Raw genomic sequence first — 15,040 nt, forward strand, 5'->3', positions numbered from 1 at the left:
CATATTAAAGGGGAACATTATCACTATTTCAGAATGATTAAAACCATTAAAAATCAGTTCCCAGTGGCTTATTATATTTTTCGAAGTTTTTTTCAAAATTTTACCCATCACGCAATATCCCTAAAAAAAGCTTCAAAGTGCCTGATTTTAACCATCGTTATAAACACCCGTCCATTTTCCTGTGACGTCACATAGTGAAGCCAACACAAACAAAAATGGCGGAAAGAACAGCAAGCTATAGCGACATTAGCTCGGATTCAGACTCGGATTTCAGCGGCTTAAGCGATTCAACAGATTACGAATGTATTGAAACGGATGGTTGTAGTGTGGAGGCAGGTAGCGAAAACGAAATTGAAGAAGAAACTGAAGCTATTGAGCCATATCGGTTTGAACCGTATGCAAGCGAAACCGACGAAAACAACACGACAGCCAACGACACGGGAGAAAGCGAGGACGAATTCGGCGATCGCCTTCTAACCAACGATTGGTATGTGTTTGTTTGGCATTAAGGGAAACTAACAACTATGAACTAGGTTTACAGCATATGAAATACATTTGGCAACAACATGCACTTTGAGAGTGCAGACAGCCCAATTTTCATCAATTAATATATTCTGTAGACATACCCTCATCCGCGCTCTTTTCCTGAAAGCTGATCTGTCCAGTTTTGGAGTTGATGTCAGCCGGCCAGGGAAGCTAGGGTCGATAGGGGATTTAGCTCGCTCGTCTGCGGGAACAAACTGCCGCCATTGCTTGCCGTGCTAGCGAGGTCCTTTGTCCCTGAATTGCTCACACACTCCGGCAGATTCAATGGGGGTCTGGCGGCAGATTTCTTTGACTTTATCGTTGGAAATGCATCTGCTTTGAGTGTCGCAGGATATCCACACATTCTTGCCATCTCTGTCGTAGCATAGCTTTCGTCGGTAAAGTGTGCGGAACAAACGTCCAATTTCTTGCCACTTTCGCATCTTTGGGCCACTGGTGCAACTTGAATCCGTCCCTGTTCGTGTTGTTACACCCTCCGACAACACACCGACGAGGTATGATGTCTCCAAGGTACGGAAAACAGTCGAAACTAGGAAAATAACAGAGCTGATTTGACTCGGTGTTTGAGAAAATGGCGGATTGCTTCCCGATGTGACGCCACGTTGTGACGTCATCGCTCCGAGAGCGAATATTAGAAAGTAGTTTAATTCGCCAAAATTCGGTTAAAAAAAATATATGTTCTTTTTTCTGCAACATCAAGGTATATATTGACGCTTACATAGGTCTGGTGATAATGTTCCCCTTTAACTATTTTTCCCCAAGGTCCCCAGTAAGAATGATCAGCACATTACTTCATCAATCCAGAGATTTAAAGACGTGTATGAGCTAACTGGGCAGTGGCCATATTACCTCATTTTTGTATGCCTCCACAACCTGTAGAAAGGGTGGTCCCCACAAGTGATGATCAAAAACTTGGTCCCCATTCCAAATAATAACCAGTATGTGTGTGTGTGTGTGTTGCGTCATAGAGCGAGACGTCAACAGGACAGACCGACACAACACCTTCTTCTCCGGGAACGACAACCCAGGCCTGGCTCTCCTCCACGACGTGCTGATGACCTACTGCATGTACAACTTTGATCTGGGTGAGTGGTGGGAAGCGTCCGTGCAGACGTGCGTCGAGACCCCATTTGACCTTTGACCCCGTCCACAGGGTACGTGCAGGGCATGAGCGACCTCCTCGCTCCTCTCCTGTTCGTCACCCAGAACGAGGTGGAGTCCTTCTGGTGTCTGACGGGCTTCATGGAGCTGGTGGTGAGCGCTCAAAAACCGGACGTGTTGAATAATCACTTCCTCGTGAGTAAACGTAAAATGTCCGCTCCGCTCCGCAGCACCACAACTTTGAAGAGTCCCAGGAGGCCATGAAGCAGCAGCTCCTTCAGCTCAGCATCCTGTTGAAGGCTCTCGACCCGGAACTGTGCGACTTCCTGGGTGAGTGCGCTCATCTTCTCACAGTCCAAACTAAAACTGTCAAAGGAGATATGAAAATATTTATGTATGATTTGTATTTATTTAGATTCTCAGGACAGTGGCTCTCTTTGCTTCTGTTTCCGCTGGCTGCTCATCTGGTTTAAGAGAGAATTCTCCTTTGAGGACATCCTCCTGCTGTGGGAGGTGAGCTCGCTGTACCGTGTGCAGTCACAACATTAGGTACACCTGGGATCCGGTCCGTTAGCTTTATCCAGCACTCATTTTGTATTTGGGGTGTCCAGATTCTACAGCAATGTCCGATATGAAAAAATACAGGCATCAGATTCTGTGGCAGGGGTGTCCAAAGTGTGGCCTGTGGGCCATTTAGCATTCCAATATTAGCATGCTAACTTTTTTGCTAGAAACGGAAGTCATGTGCTGAAAGATATAAACATCCCATCAGTCGGCATCCCAGTGAGAGCAGACACTGTACAGTGGGTGATTGTTTTATTATATTGGTAGTTTGTATTTCTCATTTAGCACTTAGCAATACTGCTGCTTATTACTCAGCTTCTAAAACTTGTTGCCCATCCTCTGTAGATTCAGGCTCAAAAATATAAGGTTCTGAACATTTGTCCCAAAGTAGTCTTTGTTTTCTCTCATTCAGTCTGCCATATTTTATAGTTGTCGAAGGGAAAAGAAAATGTTGCAACATGAAGAAAAAATGATGATGCTTAAAATGACCATCCATCCATCCATTTTCTACCGCTTGTCCCTTTTGGGGTCGCGGGGGGTACTGGAGCCTATCTCAGCTGCATTCGGGCAGGAGGCGGGGTACACCCTGGACAAGTCGCCACCTCATCACAGGGCCAACACAGATAGACAGACAACATTCACACTCACATTCACACACTAGGGCCAATTTAGTGTTGCCAATCAACCTATCCCCAGGTGCATGTTTTTGGCGGTGGGAGGAAGCCGGAGTACCCGGAGGGAACCCACGCAGTCACGGGGAGAACATGCAAACTCCACACAGAAAGATCCCGAGCCCGGGATTGAACTCAGGACTACTCAGGACCGTCGTATTGTGAGGCACATGCACTAACCCCTGTTCCACCCGCTTAAAATGACCAAAATAAGTAAATATTACATGTTATTATGAATTTGCCTATTAGTATGTTACATATACAGTATACTTACAGTGTTTGTATAAAACATTGTTGGATCTAATCCCCATTACCTGCATTGTTAGCCGCTTCTTGCTAGTGTTTTTTTACGATTTAGAATGCATAAAAAAGAAAGACATATGTGCCTTGTCTTACATGATGGAATGATAGACAAAATTCCCCCCAAAAAGTGCAGTTCCCCTTTAGGACATTCACACCATGGACAAGTTACTCTCTCCAGCAGTAGACCATAATCATAAATTAATAAAAGTTAATTTTATTTTTAAGTATATAAAAGTATTCATCATATTCTCTTCTTGTCATATTAAGTTCCAGTGTTTTCTGTTTTATGTTAGAACTTTTATCCAATCGGAATTGAGCTAGCTTGTTGCCAGCCGTGTATGAATTCTGCCGGAGGCCTTCTGAATCAACATTAGCGGCGGCTGTGCAGTGTAAACGAACGGAGGACATACAGTTGATAGACAGTGTGACAGATAGAACATTTTAATTTAAAACATTTGTATGCACGTACAACACTTAAGACCTTCAGTATATCAGCATGTGGAATTAAATAATGGAATGGATTAAGCAATTAAATCAAACAATGTACTAATATGATCCAATTCAAGAAACTCTTCAAACGTAGTGTTTACAAAGTACAAAGAAGAGGAACCATGCTAAACATTCTGAATTTATTTCATCCATCCATTAATTTTCTAGATAATCTTATTTATCTCACCATATAAAATATAACATAAATGATCATGATTTATTTATGTTTATACTTATGGAGTACATTGTGAATAAATTGAGAACAGGAAGTGAACAAAAGTGTAAAGCGCTGCAATTTTTTAAGGAAAAAGGGTAGGATTAAATAAGCTCTGCTTCTTCCTACTCCTTTTCGAACATGGTGAATAGAGAAACTGGAAATTGTGACATATCATGTTTTATGCATGCATGTTCGAAATAAACTCAAACCGTTGCGATAGCCAATCAGATCACGAGTTGTTGACCGTAGCCCATCTAGGTAGCCTTACGTTAAACACGACTGTGATTGGATACTCATTTGTCCCTCCCAAGTTAGTATCCAATCACGAGATTTGTGATTTAGGAAAGCACGAAGTGGCACCACAGCCATACCCGGCCAGCGGAGAAATCAGTGGTGCTCACTTATTAAGCCCACAAAGAAGGAGAGCAAACTGTTGAGTAGGTGGCAGATATATATTTGCAGTGCCATTTTCAAGAAGGATATTTAAAGAGAAACCAGATCTTGTGAGACAAGAGCGGTAAAATGGTTTCACTCGAATCGACCAACTATGAGCGGTACCACTAGCATATACGGCATCGGATGGGTGCTACAAATTGTGAGTTCAAATATTTTATATCTTTATTTTTTTCACATTTAATATGTTATCTTTTTTTGGACACTACCACGTAAGATATGTTTTAATTTGCTGATGCGGGTTGAATAAATGCGCTGAAAAATAGCCCGTTTTTGTACACTGTTGAGGTGATTCAATGCGAAGTAGTGCGCTAATGTGTTTCCGTGTTGTATTTCTCCAGCCGTGGTCATGGGGTGACAGGAATTATGGTATTTTGAGAGGTATTTATTGAAGTGGGGCATCACTGAAGGCCTCGGTGGGGAACGCACGGCCCGCCACTAATATCCAGTGAACCTAATAATGTTGTCCCGATATCATTATTTTGGTACCGGTACCAAAATGTATTTCTGTACTTTTCAATACTTTTCTAAATAAAAGGTACCACAAAAAATGGCATTATCGGCCTAATTTTAACAAAAAATCTTACAGTACATTAAACATTTGTTTCATATTGCAAGTTTGTCCTTAAATAAAATAGTGAACATACAAGACAACTTGTCTTTTAGTAGTAAGCAAACAAAGGCTCCTAATTATTCTGCTGACATATGCAGTAAGATATTGCATATTGCATATTTATCATTCTATTATTTTGTCAAAATTATTAAGGACAAGTTGTAGAAAATGAATTACTAATCTACTTGTTTATTTACTGTTAATATCTGCTTACTTTCTTGTTTAACATGTTCTATCTACACTTAGACTTAGACAAACTTTAATGATCCACAAGGGAAATTGTTCTGTTAAAATGTAATAATCACTCATTCTTCTGTTGTTTGATACTTTACATTAGTTTTGGATGATACCACAAATTTAGGTATCAATCCGATACCAAGTCGTCACAGGATCATCCATCCATTTTCTACCGCTTGTCCCTTTCGGGGTCGCGGGGGGTCGCTGGAGCCCATCTCAGCTGCATTCGGCCGGTAGGCGGGGTACACCCTGGACAAGTCGGATCATACATTGGTCATATTCAAAGTCCTCATGTGTCTAGGGACTAGAGATGCGCGGATAGGCAAATATTTCATCCGCAACCGCATCAGAAAGTCGTCAACCATCCGCCATCCACCCGATGTAACGTTTGAATAGAACTGCATCCGCCCGCCATCTGCCCGCACCCGCCCGTTATATCTAATATAGACGATGCAAGGCATTAGTGAGGCACCTGCCAACTACTGCGGTTTTCCCGTAATTCGTACGGTTTTCATCAACCTATTCCGGGTTACGGGTGCAGTGATAAAAAATACGGTTTTTCATTAATTTAAAAAAAAAAGGGTGAAAACTACGCGAATTGCACCTTGTGCAGACAAGATTTTTCGATCGGACACGGAGGAATTAGCGATGTAAAAGACCACGTTGGGACAAAAAAACACAAGTCTAATGCCGTTGCCAGCGATACAAGTGGAAAACTTTCAACGTTTTTCGTCGCCCAAACAGATTCTTTGGATGTGATGAATGCCGAAGTTTTATTTACGGAGGCAATAATTGAGCATGGACTTCCAATCGCACTGGCTGATCACATGGGACAGTTAAATGTTTGTAATGCAACCTTTAAAAATCATTACGCGGTGATCGCGGTCCCAAAAATAAACTTTTCTTGCATGATAATGTCCAGAAAAATTCGCTTTATATTACTATAGAGTCCTTTTAACGAATGAGTTTGATGGTTTATCACAAACCTTAAATGAAAGAAGTCCTTTCTTCTCCTGCACCTGCATGCACTTTGGCCTTGCTTCCTGTGTGGTGCGCAATCCTGTCGGCTGTATTTCACAGCACGACATACTGTTAAAAGTGTTTATACTATTTATGCTTTCAAGTCCAAGTTGAAGAAATCTTGTTAAATGTTGACAGCATAACTACCAAAATACAGAAGTATGTCCTTAATATTTTTGCAGTGCTATTTCTGTTGAAAAGTTCAAATGATTACATTAGAGATGTGATGTGCCACTTTTCAAAGTGTCTGATGGCTTAAATTAATTTTCATTAATTTTTCATATTTTGAATTCTTATGAAAGGCTTACAAAAAAACTACATTTGAATTGTAATTCCATGCTATTGACAGGACTATTAATTTTAATGAAGTTAGCTTACCATGTTTACAGTATGATAATTGTGATAGAAATGTGAATTTCGGGGGGTGGCGGGCAGGTATGCTGCTTACCTGCTGCGCGTGACGCCGGCCGCGGCGAAGGCGGACGAGGCGGGGTGTCGGTGCGGTGGGCGCGGTAGTGACCCTGGACATGCGTCGGGCCCTTCTCGCGGATCGCCTCAGCTACGGCTCCGGTGGGGCCCTCTCGGGGGAAGGGGCCTCGGTCCCGGACACCGGCGAGGCGTCCCTTCTCCGCTCCGTAAAAGTGTCCATCTCTTTTCTTTTTTTTTCTTCTGTTGTGGCATATGCAGCAGGTGCCTGCTCGTTTTTCGTATGTGGGTAACAACATTTAACTATGTGTATATATTTCCGAATTGGTTTAACTGCCACCCGCAAAAAAAAAAAAAAAAAAAAAAAAAAAAAAATCTAATTGATCCGCCCGACCCGACCCGCACGCGGATAAAATCTTATTTTTTTAAATTTCATCCGCCCGATCCGCGGATAATCCGCGGACTCCGCGGTTGTGCCCGCAAACCGCGCATCTCTAGTCTAGGGACATATTTCCTGAGTTTATAAACATAATATACTTTTTTTTTTTTTAAATGAAAAAAGATTTTGTGATGCTAAACAATATCGATGTAATCATAGTAGTATCGACTAGATACGCTCCTGTACTTGGTTTCATTACAGTAGATGTCAGGTGTGGATCCACCCTTGGCATTTGTTGACATTGTGACACCAGTGAGCTATCGTACACATGGCATTTGTTTACACTTGTCGCCATGGAGACAAGGATTAGTGATTTAAGAAGTAGCTAAAACACTGCCGACTGCGGCTGGACTTTAGCCGCTACCTAGCTAGCCATGTCTTAAAGCACCTCTTCCTGTTTCAGTGTTATAACTTCACCTTTATCTTTAGTTTTTAAGCCAAAATGCGTCCATTCTCACTTTTCTGTCTACACACTGTGTCTGCTTGATTGTGCGCTGCCGAACATGCTCCTCTGCTCGTAAACCAGCAATGACACGATGTGACGAGGGGGCTGGGGAAGGAGAAATACCGGTATTTTTTAGAGGCGGTATAGTACCGAATATGATTCATTAGTATCGCGGTACTATACTAATACCGGTATACCGTACAACCCTAGAACCTAACATGCATATTTTGGTGCAGGGGGAGGAAGCTGACGTACCCGGAGATATTAATATTAAACAATAATGATAATATTTGCTTCCTCAGGTGATGTGGACTCGCCTGCCCTGCGACAACTTCCACCTGCTGATCGCCTGCGCCATCCTGCAGTCGCAGAGAGGAGAGCTGATTGGCTCCGACCATGACTTCAACACTATCCTAAAGGTGCGTCTGCGCGCCCGAGACACCCCGGCGTCGCCCTCCTCTTCATCCTCTTCCTCTTTCTTTCCCTTTGCAGCACATTAATGAGCTGACCATGAAGTTGGACCTGCAGAGCATGCTGCGTGGAGCTGAGGCCATCTACCTGCAGCTGCTGCAGTGCAAGGTGATATCACAGCCCTATAGATGCAGGCTGTTGAATTTTAAGAAGCACTTATTCTTCTGTTGTTTGGGTGATACTACAAATTTGGGTATCGATCTGATACCAAGTAGCTACAGGGTCAGTATTGGTCATACCAATCATTCAATTTTCATCACAATCAGACAAAAACACAGGATGGCAGGGTAATAATATCAATTCAATCTTAAAGTTATTTCCTTATTCTCTTTTATTACAGACAATATTTGGAGCCAAGTCAATAGTAAACAAAAACTACAATTGGCTCTGATTTCAATCCTTTGGATTTTGCCCTTAAAGTCTTCCCTTGTCGAGGAATTTATTTCCAAATTTGTAAACAATAACAAAAGCAGCAAAAACCAATTTTGTGATCATACAAAAAAAATTGCCGGAACCACTGTGGTATCGACCTGATACTGATACTTGTTATTGTTATTTGTGTCGATTTGCCTGGCTCTGTTTACATTCAGGATCTCTAGCTTAGCGGTTAGCATGGCTTACAGTATCCTCCTATGGTTTGTATTTTAGCATTTTTAGCTATACGTCATCCTTGTAGGAAACATACATGACGGCATTTTGATAATATCAATTAAAAATTTTTATTTTTTATTTTTTATTTTTTATCACATAAGTCAATAATAAACAAAAACTACAATTGGCTCTGATTAAAGTGTGTCCAGGAACGTATTTCCTGGATTTGTAAACAGTAACAAAAAACTATTTTGTGATTGTAAAAAGTATCGTTTTTACCACTGTAGTATCGACCTGATACTGGTACTATTCTTGGTATCGTTACTGTCAATATTTGTGTTGATCCGCCGCCCGCCTCTGTTTACATTCACGAGGTTTATCTTACTGTATCCTCCTATTGTAGCATCTTTAGCTATACCTTGTACTCCAGTGATAATAATACTTGTAAAAAAATACTTTATTTGCTACTATATAGTGAGGGTTAGTGACTTGGAAGTGGCTTCTTACTGTCAAGGGATGTTAGCCGCTAGCTAGGTAGCAATTCGCTTGTCGCTGTCAAACACTACGAGAATGTGTCATCAAAATTAAAACATCTCTATTGTCGGCCAAATGTAAATCTTTTATATCAGGGGTGTCTTTTTCCACTGAGGGCCGCAGACTGAAAAATTAAACCATGCAGGGACCATTTTGATATTTTCTATTTCAAAACCAATTCACTATATATATATTAGAGATGCGCGGATAGGCAATTATTTCATCCGCAACCGCGTCAGAAAGTCGTCAACCATCCGCCATCCACCCGATGTAACGTTTGATCAGAACTGCACCCGCCCGCCATCCGCCCGTTGTTATATATCTAATATTAATTTTTTTTTAAAAAGGGTGAAAACTACGCGAATTGCACCTTGTGCAGACAAGATTTTTCGATCGGACACGGAGGAATTAGCGATGTAAAAGACCACGTTGGGACAAAAAAACACAAGTCTAATGCCGTTGCTAGCGATACAAGTGGAAAACTTTCAACGTTTTTCGTCGCCCAAACAGATTCTTTGGATGTGATAAATGCCGAAGTTTTATTTACGGAGGCAATAATTGAGCATGGACTTCCAATCGCACTGGCTGATCACATGGGACAGTTACATGTTTGTAATGCAACCTTTAAAAATCATTACGCGGTGATCGCGATCCCAAAAATAAACTTTTCTTGCATGATAATGTCCAGAAAAATTCGCTTTATATTACTATAGAGTCCTTTTAACGAATGAGTTTGATGGTTTATCACAAACCTTAAATGAAATAAGTCCTTTGTTCTCCTGCACCTGCATGCGCAATCCTGTCGGCTGTATTTCACAGCACGACATACTGTTAAAAGTGTTTATACTATTTATACTTTCAATTAACAAATTGAAGTCTTGTGAAAGGTTGACAGGATAACTGGCATTAACTGTCAAAATAATTTCAAACTATTGAAGTTAGCTTACAGAATAAACATGTCAATCAACCCATATGATTTTTGCTGTAATATTTTTGTTTTGAAAAGTCACTGTGACTGATAGAAAAGTGATGGTTTTAGCAACATTTTAACCTGTCTGAATGCTAATAATCATTTTGCGTCGGGGGGCGAAGCCCTGAACCCTCCACCAGGACTTTGTCCTGGACCTACCGGGGCCTGCGGCCCTTGGACCCTGGCTACTAGGTTTTTCTGATTTAAAAGTTGGCAGGTATGGTGAGGTTATAAAGCTTTTGCCTGTTAAAGAAAGGAGACTGATCCAATGCACAGACATTCGCGTGCCACGCTGTCACGACAGGGGTGGCAAGCAGGTAAGCTGCGCGGGCGGAGCGCGCGGAGTGACCCATGTTACGAGCCCCCGGCCACGGGGGTGGCGGGCAGGTAAGCTGCTTACCTGCTGCGCGTGACGCCGGCCGCGGCGAAAGCGGACGAGGCGGGGTGTCGGTGCGGTGGGCGCGGTAGTGACCCTGGACGTGCGTCGGGCCCTTCTCGCGGATCGCCTCAACTACGGCTCCCGGTGGGGCCCTCTCGGGGGAAGGGGCCTCGGTCCCGGACCCCGGCGAGGCGTCCCTTCTCCGCTCCGTAAAAGTGTCCATCTCTTTTCTTTTTTTTTCTTCTGTTGTGGCATATGCTGCAGGTGCCTGCTCGTTTTTCGTATGTGGGTAACAACATTTAACTATGTATATATATTTCCGAATTGGTTTAACTGCCACCCGCAAAAAAAAAAAAAAAAAAAAAAAAAAAATCTAATTAATCCGCCCGACCCTACCCGCGAGCGGATAAAATCTTCTTTTTTTTTATTTCATCCGCCCGATCCGCGGATAATCCGCGGACTCCGCGGTTGTGTCCGCAAACCGCGCATCTCTAATATATATATATTTTTTTGAAAGGGTCTCAGTCATAAAAATTTAAAAAATAAGTCCTATATTAATATTGTTTTAGTTATTATTCAACATTTTTTTATGTTTTATGCCTTTTTTTGTCAAAGAAAACCCTGTTTTTTATGGAAAAAACACAAAATATGCAGTATTTCCCCCCAAAAAAGTTCTAAGTGGAATATATGATGGAGCCTTAAATAGGTCAATAAAAGATAACAGCATTGATTTAATTCATCATTCTTTTTTGGTAATGACAGTTTTTTTTAAATCCCACTAAAATTCCTGGGAATCCAAAACGACTCATAAAAGTGTTATTATTTTTTTCTTTTTCTTTTTTTACTTCAAACACCTAATACATTATTATTTAAAAATGTTGTTGTTTTTAAATCTCAGTAAAATTGTTGGGAATCCAACGGCCCCCACTCATAAAAGTAAAAATAAAAACATTACTTTTTTTTTTTTTTTACTTTCAACTCTTAAATCTCTAGATCAATGGTCCCCTAACTACGAATACGGCCCGCCAGCGGCCCACGGGAAGTCTCAAGTTAAAAAAAAAAAAGTGTCCTTTCTAATCTATTTTCTACCGCTTGCTACTCTCGGGGTCTCCTAGCCGATCAGGCAAATCATATTGTCTGAAAATGCATTTTTCCATAGATAACGTGACATCATCGCGCTCGTGCGACAGCAAGCGTGCGGCAAGTGCGCACTTTTTTAGACAATTAGTGCGTGAGGAATATATATATATGTATATATACACACACACACACATAATTTCGCCACACCTAGTGTGTGTGTGATAATCATTGGTACTTTAACTTTAACACACACATAGCCCGGCCCCTGGACAAATTTTTTTAACCCAAAGCGGCCCACGAGTCAAAAGGTTTGGGGACCTCTGATCTAGATCAGGGGTGCTCACACTTTTTCTGCAGGCGAGCTACTTTTCAATTGATCAAGTCGTGGGGATCTACCTCATTCATATATATAATTTATATTTACTTATTTATGAAACATATGTTTTTGTTAACAAGTTAAAGGTGATTAATGATAATACAAGCATGTTTAACACATATAGTTAATATTGTTAAGTTAAAGGTGTTTAAAGATAATGCAAACATGTTTAACACATATAGTTAATATTGTTAACAAGTTAAAGATGTTTAGTGATAATGCAAGCATGTTTAACACATATAGTTAATATTGTTAATAAATTAAAGGTGTTTAATGATAATACAAGAATGTTTAACACATAGTTAATATTGTTAACAAGTTAAAGGTGTTTAAAGATAATACAAGCATGTTTAACATATAGTTAATATTGTTAACAAGTTAAAGGTGTTTAAAGATAATACAAGCATGTTTAACACTTATAGTTAATATTGGTAATAAGTTAAAGGTGTTTAAAGATAAAACAAGCATGTTTAACACATATAGTTAATATTGTTAATAAGTTAAAAGTGTTTAGAGATAATACAAGCATGTTTAACACATATAGATTCCTTTCTTTCATGAAGACAAGAATATAAGTTAGTGTATTACCTGATTGTGATGACTTGCATTGATTGGAATCAGACAGTAGTGCTAATAAGGTCCGCATTTTCGAATGGAGGAGAAAAAAAGTCCTCCTTTCTGTCCAATACCACATGAAAGTGGTTGGTTTTTGGCATTTTATTTATCCAGCTTCCGTACTCCTTTGTTTACACTTTACAAGAAATACATTGTCGGCAAACTCCGTAGCTTGCTAGCTTGTGCACGCCAGCTTTCTGAGACTCTTATTTTGGTAGCGCAGGCAGGAGGAAGTAGCGCTTTTATTGTGCAACTGTGCAGTCGGTCTTTGGAGTTGACGACAGGTACGCGCCAGAGTCTGTAGAAATAAAGTGTTTCTCGCCTTCCAGTCGGTAATTTTAATGAGCTGGCAGCAGCCAGCGTCATCTCAGAAGACCCTCGGGTGCCGTGAATGTCAATCAAGTGACGAAAGTGACGTCATAGTGAAGATTTATGATCCTCATTTTTAGGACTATTTTTTTAATGGCTGGCTGGTGATCGACTGACACACCCTCCGAGATCGACCGGTAGCTCGCGATCGACGTAATGAGCACCCCTGATCTAGATCAACTGAGATCTATCTGTCAACTATCTGTTTTGTTTGTTTGTTTGTTTGATACCCTTTTTGTCACAGAAAACAAAGTTTTGTTATGGCAAACACACAAAATATGCAATATTTTCCCCAAAAAGTATTTCAAAGTGGAATAGTTGATATGAAGTAAAACATCAATAATTCATAACAACATTGATTTTGATTCATTATTATTTTTTGAGCAATGACAGTTTTAAAGAAAAAAAACACCTTTGTGTTATTAGTCAAATTGCAACTTTGTATGGTTACATTTCACCTGTCTGCTCCTTTATTCCACTTTTTTCTGTTTTGTTTTTTTAATAATTTTTTTAATGTTATTTTTAAAATGTGTGGCCCCCGGGCCGCACTTTGGACACCCCTCCTATATCGTCTCCATCGCGCAACCCTAGTGAGAAGCCACACAAACACCAGCTAGCACTAAACCGTCGTTGCCACCGACAAGTGAGCTAAAATGAGCAAACAATCGCTAGTTTTGCTACAATAATTTAGTACTAAAGGCTGAAGAAGATGGTATCCATTGTGGGGACCCTCAGACAAACAAATAAAACATGTGGGCGTGTACAGGTGTGCTACCATAGGTCGAGAAAATTCCCGCACACCTGTGCTTCAGGTGTATCTTTTTGTTTATTATTTTTTTGGTCAGTGGTCAATACAATAAACAAACAGTTTTACATAAACAAACAGTTGTACATTCAAAAATTGAAAATGTTAGGAGGTGCAGGCTTGACGAGTAAGCCCCGCCCCCTAGCAGCCATAACCCGATCGCCATCCTTCCCCTCTTCTCTCCAGGAGCTCCCCCTCAAGGTGCAGGAGGTCCTGGGCCTCTACGTGCCGTCCAGCTCCGAGGACGAGAGCTCCGACTCCCAGGTTAGCGAGACGCAGCGTCCCCTCGGCCAATCGTGTGACGCCGCATGCGCTCCTCCCTCTCCCCCTCCTTCCCCTTCTCCCCCCCGCTCGTAAACCAGCCACCAAGAAGTGTGTGTATCACCAAAAACATTAACTACAAAAGCCTCTGAGGAGACTCTTTTTGTTTGTTTGTTTGTTTGTTTGTTTGTTTTAATATGGCGGACGCAGAGCAACGCCCAAACACAGAAATGATCCAAAACCAAAACCAGTATTAAAAAAACATCACAGGGAAAATATGCTTGTTTTTTAATTTTGCATAATTTTTCTTTTGTTTTTATTCTTGCTGCGTTTATTTTTATGCTCTTTTTTTTTTTGGGATGATTTCTGTGTTTTGAGCGTAGTTATTGCTGTGCGTCAGCAGTAGGAGGCGATGTGGAGTCACGCCCACGAATGTCAGTCACTGTGCTCTCTCTCTCTCTCCTCCTCATCCTCTCTTTTCCATTGATGCTGCTCTTATACGTGGTCTTGTGTGTCTCCTACAAAGGGAAGAAGACGTTAATGAAGGACTTTTTGCGTACTGTGCGATGGAGCCTATGCAAAGTATGATGTGCATGCCTTTATAGAGTTCACATTATTTTAACCTTCTTTGCCGTCTGCTCGTTACTACCGAATAAAAAAGGTTGATGAAGCAGCGGCGTCTTATTTTGAAAGATGTCGTCGAGGTCGAGGTCTACTTCCTGGAACGACCCTCGAACACCTGACCAATCACAGCAAAGTAGGCTTGACCGTACAGGGAAGAATGCAGATTTACAACTTTATGCAGTATTTTTATTTTTATTTTTTTACTTTAATAATTGTTGTGTTGTTAAACTTTTTTTTTCATTTTTTTTTTTCAAAACCTTTATTTATAAAATTCAACATTTACATACAATCAAAAAACAATAATAATCAAAACAAGTACAGAAACAGTACAAAACAGCGCCAGGGGGTTTGACTTTATGCAGTATTAGATTAAAATAAATTGATGACAGGTTTTTTTGCTGCTCTTCCGGTACCGTCACAGCAAAAGTCACACCAGAGCCA

General features: G+C 40.9%; 1 protein-coding gene across 1 annotated transcript in view; it reads left to right on the top strand.

The window, feature by feature from the left end:
- The window catches only part of tbc1d17 (TBC1 domain family, member 17), a 33,293-nt gene extending 18,648 nt beyond the window's left edge, over positions 1 to 14,645 (top strand). The window contains exons 11-17 of the mRNA XM_061981399.1: positions 1,515 to 1,631; positions 1,700 to 1,800; positions 1,878 to 1,977; positions 2,063 to 2,160; positions 7,827 to 7,943; positions 8,017 to 8,103; positions 13,901 to 14,645. Coding sequence (XP_061837383.1) covers positions 1,515 to 1,631; positions 1,700 to 1,800; positions 1,878 to 1,977; positions 2,063 to 2,160; positions 7,827 to 7,943; positions 8,017 to 8,103; positions 13,901 to 14,071 — 791 coding nt within the window. The 3' untranslated portion in view covers positions 14,072 to 14,645. The remainder of the gene's footprint in view (positions 1 to 1,514; positions 1,632 to 1,699; positions 1,801 to 1,877; positions 1,978 to 2,062; positions 2,161 to 7,826; positions 7,944 to 8,016; positions 8,104 to 13,900) is intronic.
- Positions 14,646 to 15,040: the final 395 nt, after the last annotated feature.

The sequence above is a fragment of the Nerophis lumbriciformis genome, linkage group LG24 (genome assembly GCF_033978685.3).
Source record: "Nerophis lumbriciformis linkage group LG24, RoL_Nlum_v2.1, whole genome shotgun sequence".
In the NCBI taxonomy this organism is placed as follows: Eukaryota; Metazoa; Chordata; class Actinopteri; order Syngnathiformes; family Syngnathidae; genus Nerophis; species Nerophis lumbriciformis.